General features: G+C 36.9%; 3 protein-coding genes across 3 annotated transcripts; all 3 read left to right on the forward strand.

The window, feature by feature from the left end:
* The first annotated feature begins 7,114 nt into the window (after window positions 1-7,114).
* LOC125210045 (uncharacterized) lies at window positions 7,115-7,833 on the forward strand. Its single transcript, XM_048109619.2, has one exon. The coding sequence runs from the start codon at window positions 7,127-7,129 to the stop codon at window positions 7,718-7,720; it is 594 nt and encodes a 197-aa protein (XP_047965576.1). The 5' UTR covers window positions 7,115-7,126; the 3' UTR covers window positions 7,721-7,833.
* Window positions 7,834-9,807: 1,974 nt separating this feature from the next.
* On the forward strand, window positions 9,808-10,376 carry LOC125209713 (uncharacterized). The gene has a single exon (XM_048109297.2). It carries the CDS (start codon window positions 9,808-9,810, stop codon window positions 10,228-10,230), a length of 423 nt encoding a protein of 140 aa, XP_047965254.1. The 3' UTR covers window positions 10,231-10,376.
* A 3,138-nt stretch (window positions 10,377-13,514) lies between these two features.
* LOC125209711 (uncharacterized) lies at window positions 13,515-14,118 on the forward strand. The gene has a single exon (XM_048109295.2). The coding sequence runs from the start codon at window positions 13,515-13,517 to the stop codon at window positions 14,073-14,075; it is 561 nt and encodes a 186-aa protein (XP_047965252.2). The 3' UTR covers window positions 14,076-14,118.
* Window positions 14,119-20,236: the final 6,118 nt, after the last annotated feature.

A 20,236-nucleotide genomic window follows, 5' to 3' on the forward strand; every position in this document is an offset into this window, starting at 1 on the left:
TGTAACAAAATTTAAATTGTTGAAAAGTTAAGAGTTCTTTCCACTCGGGACTTGTCCCACACTAAATAAAAATAGCAGCTCATATTTTATGATTATATCCAAGAGTTTTGTGTTGGATTAAAAATATTTTAGTATATTGTATTTTGAGATGTCTCACTGATCTATTGACATATTCCTAAAATACGAATTTTGTTATTTCTACTTTATTCTCTATTATAGTTTCTTGACTTAATATTTGATTTACGTAACAATGCAGCATATAATATGCACCAACATAAAATGTAATTGGGATACAACGAAGTACGTATTATATGTAAAATGTAAAATGTAAAATTTAAAGAATGATAAAATTAAATTTTGTATATTATACATAAAATCATATTAATTAATTAATTATTCTATACGTAAATTAGACTGCCTCATAATTTTATAATTTTACTACAAATCATTTTAAATATTTGTATAATTTTTCTATAAACAACTCAATATGAATTTAAAACAAAACTTAAGAAATTATAATTAGCTTATGCATTCCCTTATCAGCTTATCCACCCTTGCGTATTCACCAAAATAATACGAAGTACTAATAAAAAAAGATTAAACCAAAATGGACCGTAGGGGTCACTCATTTTAAATTCGCCACTGATATACCAAAATAATTTGAAAAAAAAAAGATACGCCACTGATAGCAATGGATCTCAAATTAAATCAAATTTGAAGTCTAGGTATAGTACCGTAGGGGTCACTCATTTTCTCTATTTCGGTCAAGATATAATATTAGACCAGTTATCACTATCGATCGGCGACCGACTCTGATATCATCGTACTATTGCGGTATCAAAAAGATTTTCAAATTACTCTTCTCCTGTGTGTCACATAGTATGCGTGTAAAGGTTCCGATTCTTATTATACTTTGATTTGTGACATTAGTATTAATTCCAAATTCTATAAAACCACCTTAAACTCAAAACGGTCTAGCATTCCAAATTTTACTTATCCTAGAACTCGACAATATCATCATTCCCGAGCAAAGTGCATGATTAACTTTACTTACACACATATATAGATAGAATTGTCTACGCATGAATGAAAGCTATGAAGAAGTAAGTATAAAGCCAATAATACAAAACGAGAAAGAGGAACAAACAAAAGGTGAAGACATTTTCAAGGAATAAAAGGACTGCTTTGCTGCATTTTGTTTTTTTCCTTTTTTCTAAAATGACAAACAAAATATGAAAAAGCTGATAAATGGGTTCAATTATTTGTTCCTTTTCAGTAGAAACAGAAACTTAAATAGAGTAGCTCGCAATTTGATGTGTCACGCTTTCCAGGAAATACAATATTTTTATTTCTTAGTATATATTTTTGTATAATCAATTCTATCAACGGGTCGTAGCGCAGTTGGCAGCGCAGAGCTGTGGTGATCTTGATGTCACGGGTTCAAACCCCGTCATCCGCGGAGAGACTTTCGGCCTAAATTCACAAGTCCGGCCAAGCAGGATTAGTCGAATTCCGAAAGGTGGGTGTGTGTTCAAACAAAAAAAATATACGTAATCAGCTCTGCTTTCTCTGGCGCTATATTATTCTCTGGGCTCAATATATTGTAAATTTTCATTTTTCAAGAATGTTTGATTCCGCTGTGTTTTAAACTATTTATGTGGTAGTGTGTAAGTCTAACTTTAACTAAACCCAATAAAGCATATAATCAGCATATTCATTTTCTCTCATATACAGACATAAACAGCCTTTACTGTTGCCAAAAGCAAAACCAACTTGCATCATATTTAGATAATTATGTACTACATTAGTACATAGGAGATTCATTTCATAACTTTTTTTAATGTCAAAACACACAATTATATCACTTTGTGAATATTAATTCCAGATACCCTAATTTTCAATTCCTGACTAAATATCAAGAATCTGATAAGATTTTCACTTCTCAAAGTTCTCATTTTTTAAAAGTTTTCACTAGAACTGCCCCCTTAGTGCATACTATTAACATATAAATCATCAAGAATTAACTCAAAAACTTATAGATAATAATATTACTTTTACTTTATTATAGGAGTCATATCAGCACAGAATCTTGTTTAAATTTTATAACTTTTGTTTAATAATTTAAGGACAAAAATGTGACATTTAGGGTCCAACTAGGGTTGAAAGGGCAAAGGAGACATCATTGATATATATACTACACAGAGAGAGATAAAGCTTCAATCTTGCAAGGAATATTAGACACAAAAACCTTGGAATTTTCTTCATTCTCTCTCAACATCAATCATCATGCCCTCACCTTTCCCCATTAATCACCACCTCCACCACCACCACTACCATCATTGCATCCACCACAACACCCCACCATCATCACCCACATATCTAGCAAGCTATGAGCTCAGATCAAGAGAAAAAAGAGATAGCTTCTCTCTCTCTTGAACAGAAAGAAACCCTACTCATAAACTTGGCCTGATCAGAGAAGATGGAGGCTAGCTCAAGGAGACTTCTAGATTCTTCTTAGAAGGTTTTAGATCTACTCTTTTGGTATCTTTGATCGATCTCTCAGGGAATCAAGCCGTTCGGTCCGAATTCATCTTTTTAATTTACTAGAGTTAATAGGGTTTGTGTTTTGTGCTTTCTTTCATTTGATTTCTATGATGTGGGATTTCTCAAATTTTCTTGTGACTTTTGTTATAAATAAGGTGAAGCTTGTTTGAATTATTTTTTTCTGTGTTGGTTTGTTTAGATCTATATTTTTACATATGGATCTTTCTATGAATAATCAACTTGTTCATACATTTGTTATCTCTCTCTCTCTCTCTCTCTCCCTCTCTCTCTCTCTCTCTTATATTGTTGTTTAATTTATAAGTTTTGCATTAGCGTTACACACGAGCAAGCTAAAATGTCATACAGAAACTAAATCCAAGTATATAAATCTTTTGGTTTTAAGTTTAAAAGCGTATTCGAATTATATATGAAGTGGAATTATTTTGTCAAAATTTTCATGATTAATGGTTATTATTCATATCATATATAGAATAAAGGCGATATATACTACTAAAGTTCATAACAAATTTAGTAATTATTACATATATACACATTTAAAGGTACTTCATTATAAGTTGTAAATATTTGACATTCTTGGTGTGGTTGAGAAGTCTAAAGGGAGTAATTGATTGGGAGGGTTGATATATCCAAAATTAAAGTAGGGTATATAATTTCAAATTTCAAATTTTTTTTGAATAAATATTGCTTATGATTACTATGATGCTATATAATAGTTTAATTTTTATATATCCTCAAAATGCCTTTCAATAAATATAATAATAGTAATAGCTATCCTAAATTCCTAATTGATGACCAAATTTAGTTAAATCCGAATTCAAGAACCCAATTAGAAAAGTATACGCAAAAGGTTCAGAGAATAAAATACATTATTCCCAAAACTATAAAAAATAAATTTAAAGGGATCAAATAAACACTTTTACTGGTAAAATGAAAAGGGGTTTTTAAATAAAAGTTGCTTTTGGCAGAATAAATAAGTTGTAGGTGGTCTGAGTTAATGTTTGACCCTGATAAAGTTATCCATGCTATACCATCTTCATTCCACTTTCTTCTCAACTTTGAGTGAATATTTTTTATGGCCAAACACTCAGATCATGAGATGATGGAAAGTGAACCTTCACATTTTCAATATTTTCAATTATTATTCTAATTTTAAAGTAACTATTAAAAACTAAAAGTCAATTTAGTAACTTTAATCTATTTTAGTACGTAGCCGGTTTTCTTGCAATCAGGAGTTTGTAACACTAATTTTAGTTTGTAATTTTGGAGGTCACACTTCTATTGAAATGTGCTTGTGCTTTTCATAAATACTAATTTTAAGTTGCATGCATACTAATACGATTAAATTGAACATAATAATCATAAAAATAAATTCATAAGCGTGTAACACAAAATAGGAAATTAATAGGCGTAGTTTGACTGGACAGATATTTTAAGAAAAAGTTATTAAAAGTGAGTGTAAAAACTACAAAGTATGAACTGTGGATCTTGTATTTATATACTTTCCTTGTTGGTGAGATAGTTTAAACATTTTTTTTGGACACGAGATTTAATAAATCTATATTACATTATTACTATTATTAAAGACTAAAGTAGAAAGAATAAAATATGAGAGAGAAAGAAAGAGTAAAGTATGAATTAATTATAATAAAGTGTTTGTAGAAAATAAAATAACTGAACTATGTACCTTGAGACAACTCGAAAAGAAATACAATTCAACTACATTGACAAGAAGGGAGTATTAGTATTAATGTTTTATAATAAAATGTGAATGAAATAAAGTTAGTGGAATGTGTGATTCATTACTAAAGTAGTACTAGTAGTATTAAAAATTAAATGGGACAATTATTCATGGACAGACAAAAATGGCAAATTGAGATGATTAATAGCGAACGAAGGTAATACTAAAATTTATAAAGCTTGATTTTAATTTTGATAACATCGTGCAATGTACTCCCCTCCCTGTCCACGGTTTAAAGTCTCGACTCAGTGCATGTTTTAAGAAATGTGAAGGTCAATAGGTTGAAAAAGTTAGTGGAAATGTAGGTCCCACTTTATATATTGGTTTTATAATAAAATAAAAATGTAATGGGTTAAGTGTAATATGCAGTCCATTTACCTAAAATGGAAAAATTAAATATGAACATTATTTTGTGGACATATCAAAATGTCAAATATGGACACTATTTCGCTGACGGAAGGAGTAGTTAGTAAGTAGTATAACATTTTTATGACTAATAAATCGAAAGTTAATGTATGATGTTTTTAAAAATTTGAAAAATTAAGTAATTATTAAATTCCGTAGAAGATATTGAATTTTCGCGCCAAACATGTTGAATTCTACTAGCGCCCAATCTTTTTATTCTCTGCATTCTCTCTGATGACTTTCTTCAAACACATTCCTACAATTAAACAATCGACACTAAACCTTCGCTCATTTTCCGGCAGCGAAAGCCGGTGGCTTTTCACACGCCTCCGCCGCTGCAGCTGTTACCCCCAATTTTGAGGCATTGACTTCGCGCCAAAAGCATCAAGTTCGTCTCTGCATCGACATCCTCCTCGAATGGAACCAGGTAGTTTTCATCGTGTTTCTTTATTTGAATGCGATCGTTTTTTGATCGGCTAGAATATGAAATTGACGGCGGTGAAAGAGGAAAATGAGGTGATAGAGGACGAATTTGAGTGTTGTTGACGTTGGAAGTGGAGTAGGACTTGCTGGAGTGATTCTGGCCATGGCATGCCCTAGTACTGATCATGATTTGAATTGATTCTCAGGGAAAATGATTTGCTCTATATTTTTTTCTGCTTACGGCTGATTTTGTGTTGCTTAGGTTGGAAGGTGACTTCGTTAGAGTCCTTGAATAAGTGCCGCGTCTTCTTAATTGGAGCATGTCGTTGCAGAATGTGCAAATTTTGCACGATCGAGCTGAGGTATGAACTTTGATGTCAACATTGGGGATTAATAACACCTCTAGCTTTGTTTCTGTTGTATCTTAGTGTGAGTTTTTAGAATCAGTAGATTGAATTTTATGTCAGAGTGGAGTGTGTTTGGTTAATGAAGTCTACTATTCTAGCTGTTCTGTGGTATTGCCTACTAGTTAGTACCAGAAAATCAGTACGTTTTTTGATGTTTCACTCAATACATAATCTGATCTCTCATCTCTGTATAGGATAGATTGTAGGACTACAGAGAGAACTTTGACATTGCATTTGTTAGAGCTGTTGAAGAAATGAGTATATTTTGGCAACTTATTTTCTTTATTACTGTGGTCGGGGCCATCTATCGGTGTCTAAGTGTTTCTTTTTATGGCGTGAAGCTGAATATTGCCTTCCTCTGGTCCGTGTTGGTGGTTTGTTTGTCGCAGCAAAGGGTCATGATCCATGGGTATGCTAATTCAAATGGAGGGTTTAAGTCATTTTCTTTAATTACCTAGTAGAGTAGTACAATCATTTAGTACAAAATTATGAGATCATTCCATTTAGTTTGGTCTCCTTGCAGGTGGAAGTTGCAAAAACTGAAAGAGCTATTCATTTGATGGGTGCTTCTATCTAGCCAACATGTTTTGGTGTTTTGCATCTCTTATATTCACTTTCACTTTTTACTGATAATGTAGGATAGAGCTTTCAAAGATTGTTGTGTGTACTCTTTATCTTTCCATATATGTTCCTAAAGTATTTTTTATTAGTCCCTCTTGGGTCCTTGACCATTCTCGACTTCATCTCCTTTTTAAAGTATCTTCACTAATCACTATAATTGTTCTTCTAATACCTTTCATTTGATTAGAATCCTAATACAAATCCATGTCAATATGAGCCATCAAATGCTAACAAAATCTGGTGTCAATTCAGTGGAACCTCATAGCAGATTTGGACAGAGAACGGCCATTAATGCCTGAACGATGGTCGGCCCCAAAAAATATCCTCGGGCACCAGGTATTCTCCCACAAGCATCTTTAACAGTTCACTTTACATCCCTTTCTGCATCAATGCCTGCAACATCATGAGGTTATCTCTTTGATGAGACTGTTGCTTACTTGCTTCAGGTTGAACCCAATTTTTTTTAAAATTGTGTTATCTGCTCACATCTAGTTTAGGCTTGGCAAAGACTTGGGTGGGACGCGTGAGATGGATTATAATGCATGCCAGAATGTAATTAGGATTTACTCAAATTCATCAAGAACCTATGACTTCATATTATGTTAGAGGCAACTGGATGACAACGTGTTGTTATTGATTTAGCCAAACATATTATAGCCTCGAACTCAGCTGATTTTAATCTTTGGATTCATTCTAATACTAGTATTGTTACTCTACTCTAGAGCCTTTCCTCCTAATTACAAAGTTGGGAGCTTTATAGGGGATAAAAAACAATTGGTTTCTTGAGTTTATATTAAAAATCACCTCAATTGGCACTAGTGCTTAATCATAAATGAGATACTCTATAATCAGGGTGCCACGTGTCAAGGCAGAAGTGAAAGGGGATATGATCTCCGGTGAATAAATAGGCGGTTACCAAGATATTAATCCAAGCGTGTGCACTTGGAAATATCAAGATCAAGAAATCATGACGGTGTACAACATCCGTTGCGGCTCCCACGTGATCCTCGCCACCGTGACTTCGGATCCAGCCGCCGCGTATGGATGGGTCTGCGAGATCCTCAAATTCCACCGCAGCAACCATGCCTACCGCCAACGCAGCCTCCTGGTGGGGCTGGGCGTCCAGTGGGTGTCCAGGCACGCCGCCACGCTCCAGCTGTGCGTGGGGTCGAGCTGCCTCATCTTCCAGCTCCACCACGCCCACCACTGCCCCAACTTCCTTCGCTGCTTCCTCGTGGACCCCAACGTCATCCGCGTCGCGCTGTGGGACAATGCGATCGCAGCGATGCTATGGAGCTCGCCGCACGCTCTCCAGGTGGGGCGGGTGGGGGATGTGCGCAGGGCGGCGTACGCGCTCATGAGGTGCGGCCGGGGAGCGACGATGGGGGAGCTGGCGCAGGAGATCTTGGGAATTCCGGGGATGCGGATGGATGAAGCGGTGGCGTACAGCGACTGGGAGAATCAAGAACTCACATATCAGCAGGTTCAGTATGCGTGCCGTGTTGTTGTTCTTCCTTTCTTGATGGCCTCGGAGCTTCGCCTTTGGGAATATTTTCTCTAACTACTTATTTCATCAAAAACTATTCACAAACTTGGATAGCCATCTCTGAATTTTGTGCGTGCTACTTTTCTTTGTGATTTCATTAATCAGATCGCAGGTATCATTGATTTGTCTATTGTTTTCAGTAACATTTCGTGATGGATGAACTATTTGCTCTCATCTGACCTAAGCTTCATCTGTTTCTCGCATTTTGGCCACATTTTGTCATCATTCCACAGTGTTTATGTATAGTGAATGGCCACATTTTCCATCTCAGTCTAAAGAGGATTCTATACATTATTAAAAAAATAATGGATGATCGATTTGTGTCTAATCATTTTTTAATTTGTAAGTAATGGAGTATGCAAAATTACTTTATTTTCTGCCATCTTAATTGCACTTTTATGGAATGTATGGGTGAAAAGGGTGAAAAAAAAAATACTTCATCCTATAATAGATGTTGCACTTTTCTATTTAGTTGTTCTAAAAAAAATGTTAATACTATATTTAATTTTTTTGGAAAGAATTCTGGTTAACATTAACGCATAAAACAACACCTCTTTAAATCATGTATTATTATTACATATATCATTTATTATAAGACAAGATGAAGTATTACGTTATTATTGCACATATTTTCATTGGTGCGCACACTATTATTATTGAGGATAGTTATCATTATTATTAGTTATTTTGTGAGTTTTGGGTTTGACGAATAAGATGAATAAAATAAAATGAATATAGTATAGAATAGAAAACTAGCCGTCAACGGGATTGGGCGAATGGCTTGCAGCTCGGCAAAATGTATACTCTCAGATTAAAAAACTAGAAAAATGACTGAATTGTGGGATTATAAAAAAAAGCTGTCTAATTCTTTGAAATGAAAATTATATTATAAAATAAAAAGTGTAGTCTAAACAAATATATCTACAAATTATAATTGTTTAAAAATCTTAGAAATTCAAAAGAAAAATAAAATAATTTTTTTTTAAAAAAAAAACCAAAAAACAGAAAATTATTTTGCCCTCTTGACAATGTCAGATGGTCAAAATCCATTTTTCATCATTGCGACGATGTTAGATGTCCAAAATCTATTCGTAAGCGTGCAAATTCCAAATCATTCTGACACATAACATTTTTGGCACGTTTTCAGCGTCAACGACATCTAGTGTCTAGTTTTGTCATTTTTGTCCGTCCCCTATTAAGAGTCAACTTTCACTTTTTTTTTACCTTGAATAGTAGAGTAAGTAGATCTCACGTTCCACTAACTCATATCACTCACATTTTATTACTCCCTCCGTCCCTTATAATATGTCACCATTTGACCTGGCATGATTTTTAAGAAATGTACTCCCTCCATTCCATATTAGTGGAAACATTTCTTTTCGGCACGAAGATTAAGAAAAAGTTGTGTTAGATGAGTTAAGTAAATGAAGAATAAAGTAGGAAATGAAAAGGTAGAGAGATGTAGAGAGAATAAAGTAAGAGAGAGTGAAGTAGGTGGGAAGAAATGTGTTGACTTTTATAAAAAAAGGAAATGACTCTACTACTATGAAACGTACTAAAATGACAAAATGACTTTACTACTATGGAACAGAGGGAGTAATAGAAAGTGGGTTGAAAAAGTTGGTGCCACGTGGATCCTAAATTTATATATTGATTTTATAATAAAATATGAGTAAGTATGAGTTGGTGGAACGTGAGATCCACTACCAAAAATGACAAAAATAAAATATGACAAATTTTAAGAAACATACAAAACTGGAAAATTCTATTAACTTTTTTCACCACCTAATTTTTTAATCACATATTTTGAAAAGTTCTTGTGGAGTCAGATGTAGACCCTTAATGGACAACCAAGGGAGTATAAAAAAACTCTCAACATGGGAGCTAAATCTAAGGCTAAATCCTATAGAAGGCAAGAAAGAAAAAGAATGGGAAGATTGCACCGAAAATACAGTTACTAAAATAATGATCGCTTTAAAAAACGGAAAATAGACGTATAAATGAGATACTCCATAATGAGGGTGCCACGTGTAGCGGATATGAATAAATAGGCGGTTACCGCAGTGAAGATCAAGAATCAAGATCATAGTAAGAGAGAAATCATGACGACGATCTTCCACATCCCCTGCGACTCCCGCGTGGTCCGCACCACCGTGACCTCCGTGGCGGGGCTGGGCGTCCAGTGGGTGTCCGGGCTCCAGCTCTGCGTGGGGTCCCGGTGCCTGATCTTCCAGCTCCACCACGCCGACCACTGCCCCGACGTCCTCCGCGGCTTCATCCTCGACTCGCGCCACGCCCTCCAGGTGGGCTGGCTCGTGGACGCGCGGATGGCGGCGCACCAGCGGGGCCACGATGGGGCAGCTGGCGGAGGAGATCTTGGGGATTCAGGGATGACCAAGGATGAGGCGGTGGGGTGCAGCGACTGGGAGGATGAGGAGCTCACGTGGGACCAGGTTCAGTATGCTTGCCATGATGTTCTTCTTGCTTACTTGATTGCCTTGGAGCTTCGCTTTTTCCCGGAATAGCTACCATACCAACACCATCATTCCTTTCCTTTTAAGTATTTTGAAAGTATTTCATGAAATATGGTTGTTGATACTTGATATGATTGTCGAGGAACAATCAACTTTGGGAAACGATTTTTCTTGGCTTGCTTTGTTTTTTTTAGTATAAACAGTAGTAACATTTTATATTGTAAATTTTCAATTTTCAAGAGTGTGATTCCAATTCCATCGTGTTTTAAACTATTTATGTGGTTGTGTCTAACTAAAACCAATAAAAGCATATAATCAGCATAAATGATTGCATGGCGAGGATGAGTGCCGTGAGTTTTCATGTGGACCGAATTAATTATTGTATGTATGATTTGTGACTCCATCGTAGTGTAATTAAAAGATGGGGAAGAAGAGATAGAATAAACTAGGAAGAAAGGGAAAGAAGAATTAAAAAGAGACCCTTTAACGAAAAAGGGAGAGTAAATAGACTGTAATGTCTTTTTATGTGTTTGAGGGTTTTTTCGCTAAAAAAAAGCTTGAAATAGTAAAAAGTAGCTCAAACAATATTAAGTACATCGAAGTTAATAGACTACAGATGATATTTTCAAATGTTACGGACTAAAATTGATACCTTGACAAAGTTTCGCGGATCAAAAAATGTTCTCTCTTGATAATAAGTTGCATGCACACGATTTAATTTGAATATTACTAATCACATAGATATATTTATAGAATTAAAAAATAGTATTGCTGTTACTTCATACTCTATACGGTCATAAAAAATAGGCTCAGTGGTAGACGACACAACATTTTAATGCAAATTTAGCAAAGTATGAGTATGAGATAAAGTGAATAAAGTAGGATAAACAAATGGACAAATTTAACTATTAGCTATTTTTAGCATGAAACTAATTTTGGCGGGCAAACAAAAATAAAAAGATTGAACTATACTGTATTTTTTTTTATATACAAATGGAGTATAAAATATTTTTTTTTTAAAAATAATTTTGATAACAACGTGCAATGTGGAGTAGTTAGTGGGGTAGTATAACATTTTTTATAACTAATAAATTGAAAATTCACATAAAGAAAAAATGAAAACAATTTTAATAAAATAGAAAAGTTAAATCCTAATCTTAAATTCCGTGTAAAATATTGAAATTTTCGCGCCAAACATGTTAATATCAATTAGCGCCTAATATCCTTCTCTGCTTTCCCTGAGGACTTTCTTCAAACACATCCCTACAATTAAACAATCAACGCTAAAACTTCGTTATTTTCCGGCAGCGAAAGCCGGTGGCTTCTCACGCGCCTCCGCCGCAGCAGCTGGCACCTCCAATTTTGAGGCATTGACCTCGCACTAAAAGCAGCAAGTTCGTCTCTACATTGACTCCCTCCTCGAATGGTATGGAACCAGGTGTTGAACATTATAGATTTCACCGTCTATTTTTTATTCCCTCATTGTTAGCTTTTACATGGTGATGATTGGAATGCGATCGTTTTTTGATCGGCAGAAAATGAATTTGACGGCGGTGAAAGAGGAAAATGAGGTGATAGAGGGCGATTTGAATGTTGTTGACGTTGGAAGTGGAGTAGGGCTTCCTGGAGTGATTCTGGCCATGGCATGCCCTAGTACAGTTCATGATTTGCATTGATTCTCAGGGAAAATGATTTGTTCTATATTTTTCTTCTTATGGCTGATTTTGTGTTGCTTAGGTTGGAAGCAGAATGTTCAAATTGTACGCGATCGAGCTGAGGTATGAATTTTGATGCCAACATTGAGGATTAATAACAACTGATCTAGCTTTGTTTCTGTTGTTCTTAGTGTAAGTTTTTGGAATTGGTAGATTGAATTTATGTCAAAGTGGAGTGTGTTTGGTTAATGAGGTCTACTATTCTAGCTGTTCTGTGGTATTGCTTACTAGTTAGTACCAGTGTTAATGCAGTAGTAAAATCGATACGTTTTTGATGTTTCACTCGATACATACTCTGATCTCTGTATAGGACCATTTGTAGGACAAAAACCTTGACTACAGAGAGAACTTTGACATTGCAGTTGCTAGAGCTGTTGAAGAAATGAGTATACATTGGTAACTTATTTTCTTCATCACTATGGTTTGGGCCATCTATAAGTGTCTAAGTGTTTTCTTTTTGATGGCGTGAAGCTGAATATTGCCTTCCTCTAGTCAATGTTGGTGGTTTGTTTGTGGCAGCTAGGGTCATGATCCATGGGTATGCTAATTCAAATTATGAGATCATTCAATTTAGTTAGTTCTCCTTGCAGGAGGGAAGTTGCAAAAGCTGAAAGAGCTATAGCCATTTGATGGGTGCTTCTATCTAGCCAACTTGTTTTGGTGTTTATGCATCTCTTATATTCACTTTCACTTTCACTTTTTATTGATAATGTAGGATAGAGCTTTCCAAGATTGTTCTGTGAACTCTTTCTTTATCTCTCTGCATCAATGCCTGCAACATAATGAGGTTATTGCTTACTTGCTTTTAAATTGTGTTATCTGGTCACATCTAGTTTAGGCATGGCAAAGACTTGGGCGGGACGGCGTAAGATGGCTTATAATAGATGCAAGAAGGTAATTAGGATTACTCAAATTCATTAGGAACCTATGACTTCATATCAAACAGTATGCATGGTAACTGATTCTTTCTTAACATCCAGCCAGAGAGTTCAAGTAATTTAAGGAGGCGTGTCGCTGACTTACTAAAGCAGCAGCGGTGTTCCCAGAAGAGTTGGATCGTGCTCGTTTTCAAGCAAAGGAGTTGTCGAGAGAGCAGCAGCGTGAACCAATGGAACGTCTTTCTGGAGGTACACTACTTAAAACGAACAAGGCTAAAGTTCAGTCCACACGAGACGAACTTGAGCAAGAGAGGAATTTGAGGAACCACTCGGAGAGCTTACAAAGAGAGTTGGCTCAGGAGCTTTATGAGGTGAAACGCTCTGTAGCTATGACAACGTGTTGTTATTGATTTAGCCAAACATATTATAGCCTCGATCTCAGCTGATTTAATCTTCAATTATGATGTAGCTAGACAAGTTGGTAGTAAATCCCATATTGGATTCATTCTAATTGGCACTAGTGCTTAATCATAAAGCCCATCTTGCTCCCACACATGAACTAGGAAATCCTCACAAGCAAGAACCATTTTAATAAACGGAAAATAGATATTGCATGATCAGGGTGCCACGTGTCAAGGCAGAGGTGAAAGGGGATATGATCTCCGGTGAATAAATAGGCGGTTACCACGATATTAATCCAAGCGTGTGCACTTGGAAATATCAAGATGAAGATGAAGAAATGATGACGATCCACAGCATCCGTTGCGGCTCCCACTGGATCCGCGCCAACGTGACTTCGGATCCAGCCGCCGCGGATAGATGGGTCCACGAGATCCTCCAGCGCAACCGCCACCTCTCCTACCGGCTCGGGCGTCTGGTGGTGGGAGTGGGCGTCCAGTGGGTGTCCAGGCACGCCGCCACGCTCCAGCTGTGCGTGAGGTCGAGCTGCCTCATCTTCCAGCTGCACCACGCCGACCACTGCCCCGACGCCCTGCGCAGTTTCCTCGTGGACCCCAACGTCATCCTCGTCGCGCTGTGGGACAACGCGATCGCGGGGATGCTATGGAGCTCGCCGCACGCTCTCTGGATGGGGCGGCTCAGGGGGTCCCGCCGGGGAGCGACGATGGAGCAGCTGGCGGAGGAGATCTTGGGGATTCCGGGGATGCGGATGGATGAAGCGGTGGCGTGCAGCGACTGGGAGGCTCAAGAACTCACATATGAGCAGGTTGAGTATGCGTGCCATGCTGTTCTTCTTCCTTTCTTGATGGCCTTGGAGCTTCGCGTTTGGGAACATTTTGTCTAACTATTTCAACAAATGCTCAATAACTATTCACAAATTTGGATAACCATTTCCGACTCCCTCCTACTTTTCCCTGTCTATGGATTTTCATTTCATCTTCATTAACTCATTTTTCTTGTTTTCATGGACTATTATCATTAACTATTTGCTCTCATCTTGTTTCTCGCATTTTGTCACCATTCCACACTGTTTAATTGTTTACGTTCTATCCTTAATTTCATTAATTGTATCACCATCTCATTCCAATACATTGTAAAACTGATTAAAGTTATGGATGGCCGATTCATGTCTAATCATTCTTTAATTTATAAATAATGGAGTATACGAAATTACGGTATTTTCTGCCATCTTAATTGCACTTTTATGGAATGTTGGGGCGAAAAGGACGAAAAGAAAATACTCTCTTCGTCTTAGGATGTTACATTTTTCATTTTAGCTGTCTCAAAAAAAAATGTTACTACTACTATATTTTAATTGACCAACACCATCATTCCTTTTATTTTCTATGATTTTCAAGGAACAATCAACTTTGGAAAAACGATTTTTCTTGGGTTATATTCATGAGATGGACAATTTATATTGTAAATTTTCACTTTTCAAGAATGTGCGATTATATTCTATCTATGTTTAAACTATTTATGTGGCTGTGTGTAACTAAAACCAATAAAAGCATATAATCAGCATTTTTACCCTCTCTCATATATGCACACATAAATTATTGTATGGCGAGGATGAGTGCCGTGAGTTTTTATCTGGACCGAATTAATTATTGTGTGTATGTTTTGTGTCTCTATCGTAGTGTAATTAATTGAAATATGGGGAAGAAGAGATAGAATAAACAAGGAAGAGAGGGAAAGAAGAATTAAAAAGAGATCATTTACAATAAAGAAGAGAGTAAATAGACTGAAATGTATTTTACGTGCTTTAGGGTATTTTCGTTAAAAGAATTTTAAAATAGTAAAAAAGTATTCCATATATCGAAGTTAATAGACTTCAGATGATATTTTCAAATGCTACGAATTAAAACTGATAACTTGGCAAAGGTCGCGAACCAAAAAAATACTACTACCTCCGTCCTTGAAAATTTGATACACTTCACTTTTATCATTTTTGGTAGTGGACCCCATATTTCACTAACACATTCCTACTAAAATACTTTAAAAGTAGGACCCACATCCCATCAACTTTTTCAACTCACTTTCCATTATATTTCTTAAAACTCGTGTCGGGTCAAAGTGTAGCAAATTTTGGGGACGGAGGTAGTATCTCTTAATAATAAGTCGCATGCACACGATTTAATTTGAACATTACTAATCACATAGATATATTTACAGAATTAATTTTTTTACTACATAACATAAATTTACTCGCAAAAATAGTATTGCTATTACTTCATACTCATAAAAATAGTCTCATTGGTAGACGACACAAAGTTTTAATATAAATTTAGTAAAGTACGATAGAGAATGAGATAAAGTGAATAAAATATGATGCACAAAGGGACAAATTTAACTACTAGCTATTTTTAGCATGAAACTAATTTTTGGTGGACAAACGAAAAAAAGAAAAGAAAAAAGATTGAACTATATTGTATTTTTTATGGACAAATAGATTACTAAAATTATACTAATTAAAAAACTTATTTCAATTTTGACAACAACGTGCAATGTGGAGTAGTTAGTGGAGTAGTAAAACATTTTTTATAACTAAGTAGTACTACAAAATTGAAAGTTCAGAAAAAATGAAAACCATTTTAATAAAATAGAAATTCGCGCCAAACATGTTAATATCAATTGGCGCCTATTCTCCTTCTCTGCTTTCTCATAGGACTTTCTTCGAACACATCCCTACAATTAAACAATCAACGCTAAAACTTCGTCATTTTCCGGCAGGGAAAGCCGGTGGCTTCTCACGCGCTTCCGCCGTGGCAGCTGGCACCCCAATTTTGAGGAATTGACCTCGGACTAAAAGCAGCAAGTTCGTCTCTACATTGACTCCCTCCTCGAATGTTACGGAACCAGGTGTTGATTCCCCCATTGTTAGTTTTTACATGATGTTGATTTTGGAATGTGGCCATTTTCTGATCGGCCGAAATTTAATTTGACGGCGGTGATAGAGGACGAATTTGAGTGTTGTTGACGTTGGAAGTGGAGTAGGGCTTCCTGGAGTGATTCTGGCCATGGCATGCCCTAGTACAGTTCATGATTTGTATTGATTCTCAGGGAAAATGATTTGTTCTATATATTCCTTCTTACGCCTGATTTTGTATTGCTTAGGTTGTCAATAAACTCCTTGAATAGGCGTCGAGTCTCCTTGGTGTCGTTGGCCTCATCGGCCTGCAGAATGTTCACATTATACGCGATCGAGCTGAGGCATGAACTTCGATGTCAACATTGAGTATTAATAAAACCTCTAGCTTCGTTTCAGTTGTTTCTTAGTGTGAGTTTTTAGTATCAGTAGATTGAATTTTACGTCAAAGTGGATTGTGTTTGGTTAATGAAGTCTACTATTCTAGCTGTTCTGTGGTATTGCTTACTAGTTAGTACCAGTGTTAATGCAGTAGTAAAATCGATACGTTTTTTATGTTTGACTCGATACATAATCTGATCTCTGTATAGGACAGATTGTAGGACAAAACCTTGACTAGAGAGAGAACTTTGACATTGCAGTTGCTAGAGCTGTTGAAGAAATGAGTATATATTGGCAACTTATTTTCTTTATTACTATTGTTGGGACCATCTATTGGTGTCTTAAGTGTTTTCTTTTTGATGGCGTGAAGCTGAATATTGCATTCTCTATGGTTCATGTTGGTGGTGTGTTTCTATGGTTCTTTTTGTGGCAGATGTAAAGTTAAAATTCATGGTTTCCTGGAAATTACTTTATTAGTGAATAACCAGAGAAACTTTTAAATAATCGCAAAATACTCTCCGTCCTATAAAAATATGGATTTTGAGGAAGATATGTTTTTAAAAGTGAAATTTTATAAAGTAATACTAGACAGGTAAAAAGAGATTCATCTCATAAGAGGGGAAAAATTACTAAAAATAGAAATGGTCTAAATTTATGGGATGAACTAAAATTGAAAAAGGAGAGTCACGGTCGGACGTCCGACTTAAAATTAATCTTTTTAAAAAAAAAAAACTCTATAAATACGGCTCGTTGAACTTCATTTCATTTACACCACTTGTGTTGACAAGTTTCTCTCTCTAATCTACAAGTTTCATTTCTACTATAATGGAGTACAATAGGAACTCCCCCACCACGAGCGGATCAAACACACCCACATTTTCCGCCGGAACAGAGAGAAACTTTAATGCGGGTATGAATCCCCAAATGGCAGGGATGAATCCCCAAATGGTAGGGACGGCGGGGATTACTCCCCAAATGTTCTACAATATGTACAATTGGATGAGTTAGATGGGTGGGAAGATGCCCGGGGCAGCGGGCATGGGAGGTATGACACCAAATATGGCGGGGGTGGGTGGGATGATGCCCGGGGCCTCGGGGATGGGGAGTATGACGCCAAATATGGCGGGGATGAGTGGGACGATGCAGCACAGGAGCCCTCAGACACCTAGGAAAATCTGTCTATCGCCGATATATAGATTTGTTGTCCGATGATTCCCCTAGTACTGTTCTGGAGACTCAGTACGCCGACATCGAGACTTTCTCTTTTGAGGAGTTAGGGCAGGAGTTGGGGCTATCGCCGATTCGTGAGACTCCCGATGAGGCGGAGCCTGCTGCAAGGGGCGGGGGCGGGGGTAGGGGCAAGGACAAGGGGAAAGGCCCGAGCTCTTCCTCGCAAACGGGGGCAGAAGAGGAGGGGGGGGAAGAGGTCGATCTAGACCGTGTGGGAAAACGACGCGCTTGCGAAGTCCTGGGTCGGTGTAGTCGAGGATCCCTATGTCGGGGCGAACCAGTATATTGACCGATTGTGGCATCGCATTAGTGAAGCCTACTAGAGATGCCCACGGTTCGTAAACCGGCGGTTCCGGTTTCGCGAAATGTGGAACCGGAACCGAACCGTGAGGCTTTTTGACGGTTCCGGTTCCAAAACCGGCGGTTCCGGTTCCGGTTCCGATCCGCCGGTTTTGGAACCAGTTCTCACGGTTCCGGTTCGGTTTTGGCGGTTCCAACGGTTTTTTTTTTTTTTTTTTTTTTTTTTTTTTTTTTTTGCTTATATAATTTGGAATTTTGGATTTATACAATAAATTGGAACAAGGCAATGGATAATTTAAATTGAAATAAGACGAATAAGGTGAAAATCATATCAATTTTATTGAATTTGAGTTGTAACTTGTAACGGACAATAATACATTACAATAATACAATTGTCAATACATTACAATAATACAACAATGTGATATAATTTACAAGTGTCGTCGGAACATAAATAAAAAAAACCATGAAATGGGGGGAAAAAGGAAAAAATTGAAAAGGCTTGAACTCAACTTAAACTTTCAAAGTTAAACTTTTCAAATTTAAGTTGAGTTGCCTACGTATCCACAATTTTATTGAGGAATCAAAGCCCACGTAGTTCTCTTACCTTGCTTACCTTTTTGGCCGGCCGTGCTCGCCGTTCACCACTCCCCCGTCATTGATATTGTTGAGCGCCTTCACTTCCGACCTCGTCATTGGTGGAAAACTCTTCACCATCACTCTCTACACGAAAGTCGAAATCCGGCTCTTGTGCTCTCATGTCCGCCTTTGCCCAATCATCAAGTAACATAGTGGCTTCCATGTTTTTGGTGGAGAGATTGCTCCTTTTGTCGTCTAGGACACAACCGCCGACACTAAAAGCTTGCTCCACGACGACGGTGGAAGCGGGAACGGCGAAAATCTCCTTAGCCATTATCGAAAGTATCGGAAACTCTTTGTCATGTGTTCCCCACCAATCAAGGACGTCAATTTGTTGAGTAGGGGGACCTGGATTTTGAAAAATAGAGCGCGATTCCAAATATATATCTAACTCACTAGTAGCTCTAGTCCTATTGGTTGTAGCACCGTATAGATCTTGCAATTGTGATACTACGTCGGGATCAATCATGACATTGCTATAATTCCCGCCACCAAAATCAAATGTCGAAGGACTAGGAGGAGCACGTACCTGGTGAATGGTGTTATATCGCACTTCATATTCCCCGAAGAGAGCACGAAGCGCACTATCTAACCTTAGTTTGATTTCTTCAACATTCGGAAGATTTAGTTTGAAGCTTTCTCCTCTTGTCAAGCCCATTTCGCGAAGTTGAGAAAAATCCAAATCGTGCAAACAACCATAGTGCATGTCTAAAATTTTATGCACACCATGCAACTTCCACTTTGGATCCAAGCATTTTGCAATCAAGAACACATTTGGAATACGCGCAAAATATTTCAACCATTTTTCAACCATATAAAACAAAATAGCCTTCAACTCAATGAATTGAGTATTTTTCACACATGTCTTAAAACCAATTGCTACATACATGCAATGCTCCAAAACGCGCACAGAAGTAGGATAATAAACACCGGATAACTCAACAGTGGCATTTTTGAAAGCTTGGAATAATCGAAACAAATCCATGCTGTGGTCCCAACAAGAGGGTATCAAAAGCAAATCAGAAGGAACATGCGGGCAAGTTCTAAAAAAATCACATAAATACTCAATGTGGTTCAAAGTCGACTCCAACATATTGTACGTCGAGTTCCAACGAGTTGAAACATCCAAACGAAAATTGGTGTACCTGCACTGCTTGCTATGACAATATTTCTTCCAAGCTCTACCAATAGGAGCTTTGTTATGAATAAATTTAACAGCAGTTCTAATAGGATCAACATACTTTTGCCACAAATCGATCGCATCTTGAACACACAAATTCAAAATATGAGCAATACATCGCACATGAAAATATTTTCTATCAATAACAGGAGAACATCACTGATGAGATCATCTATACTAGCAGTGTTAGCACTTGCATTATCAAAACCAACAGAAAAATTTTTATTGATCAATTGAAATTCATTCAAAACTTGAATGATCAATTGAGCAATTGCTTGTGCAGTGTGTGGTGCGGGAAATTCCCGAAATGCAATCAAACGTTTGTTCAAAGTCCAACTGTGATCAACGAAATGCACAGTAATGCCCATATATGAATTTTTGCAAAAACAATCAGTCTCACACATCA

Source organism: Salvia hispanica, chromosome 3, assembly GCF_029641045.1.
Source record: "Salvia hispanica isolate PSC_SH4W2 chromosome 3, Shi_PSC_v1, whole genome shotgun sequence".
Classification (NCBI taxonomy): Eukaryota; Viridiplantae; Streptophyta; class Magnoliopsida; order Lamiales; family Lamiaceae; genus Salvia; species Salvia hispanica.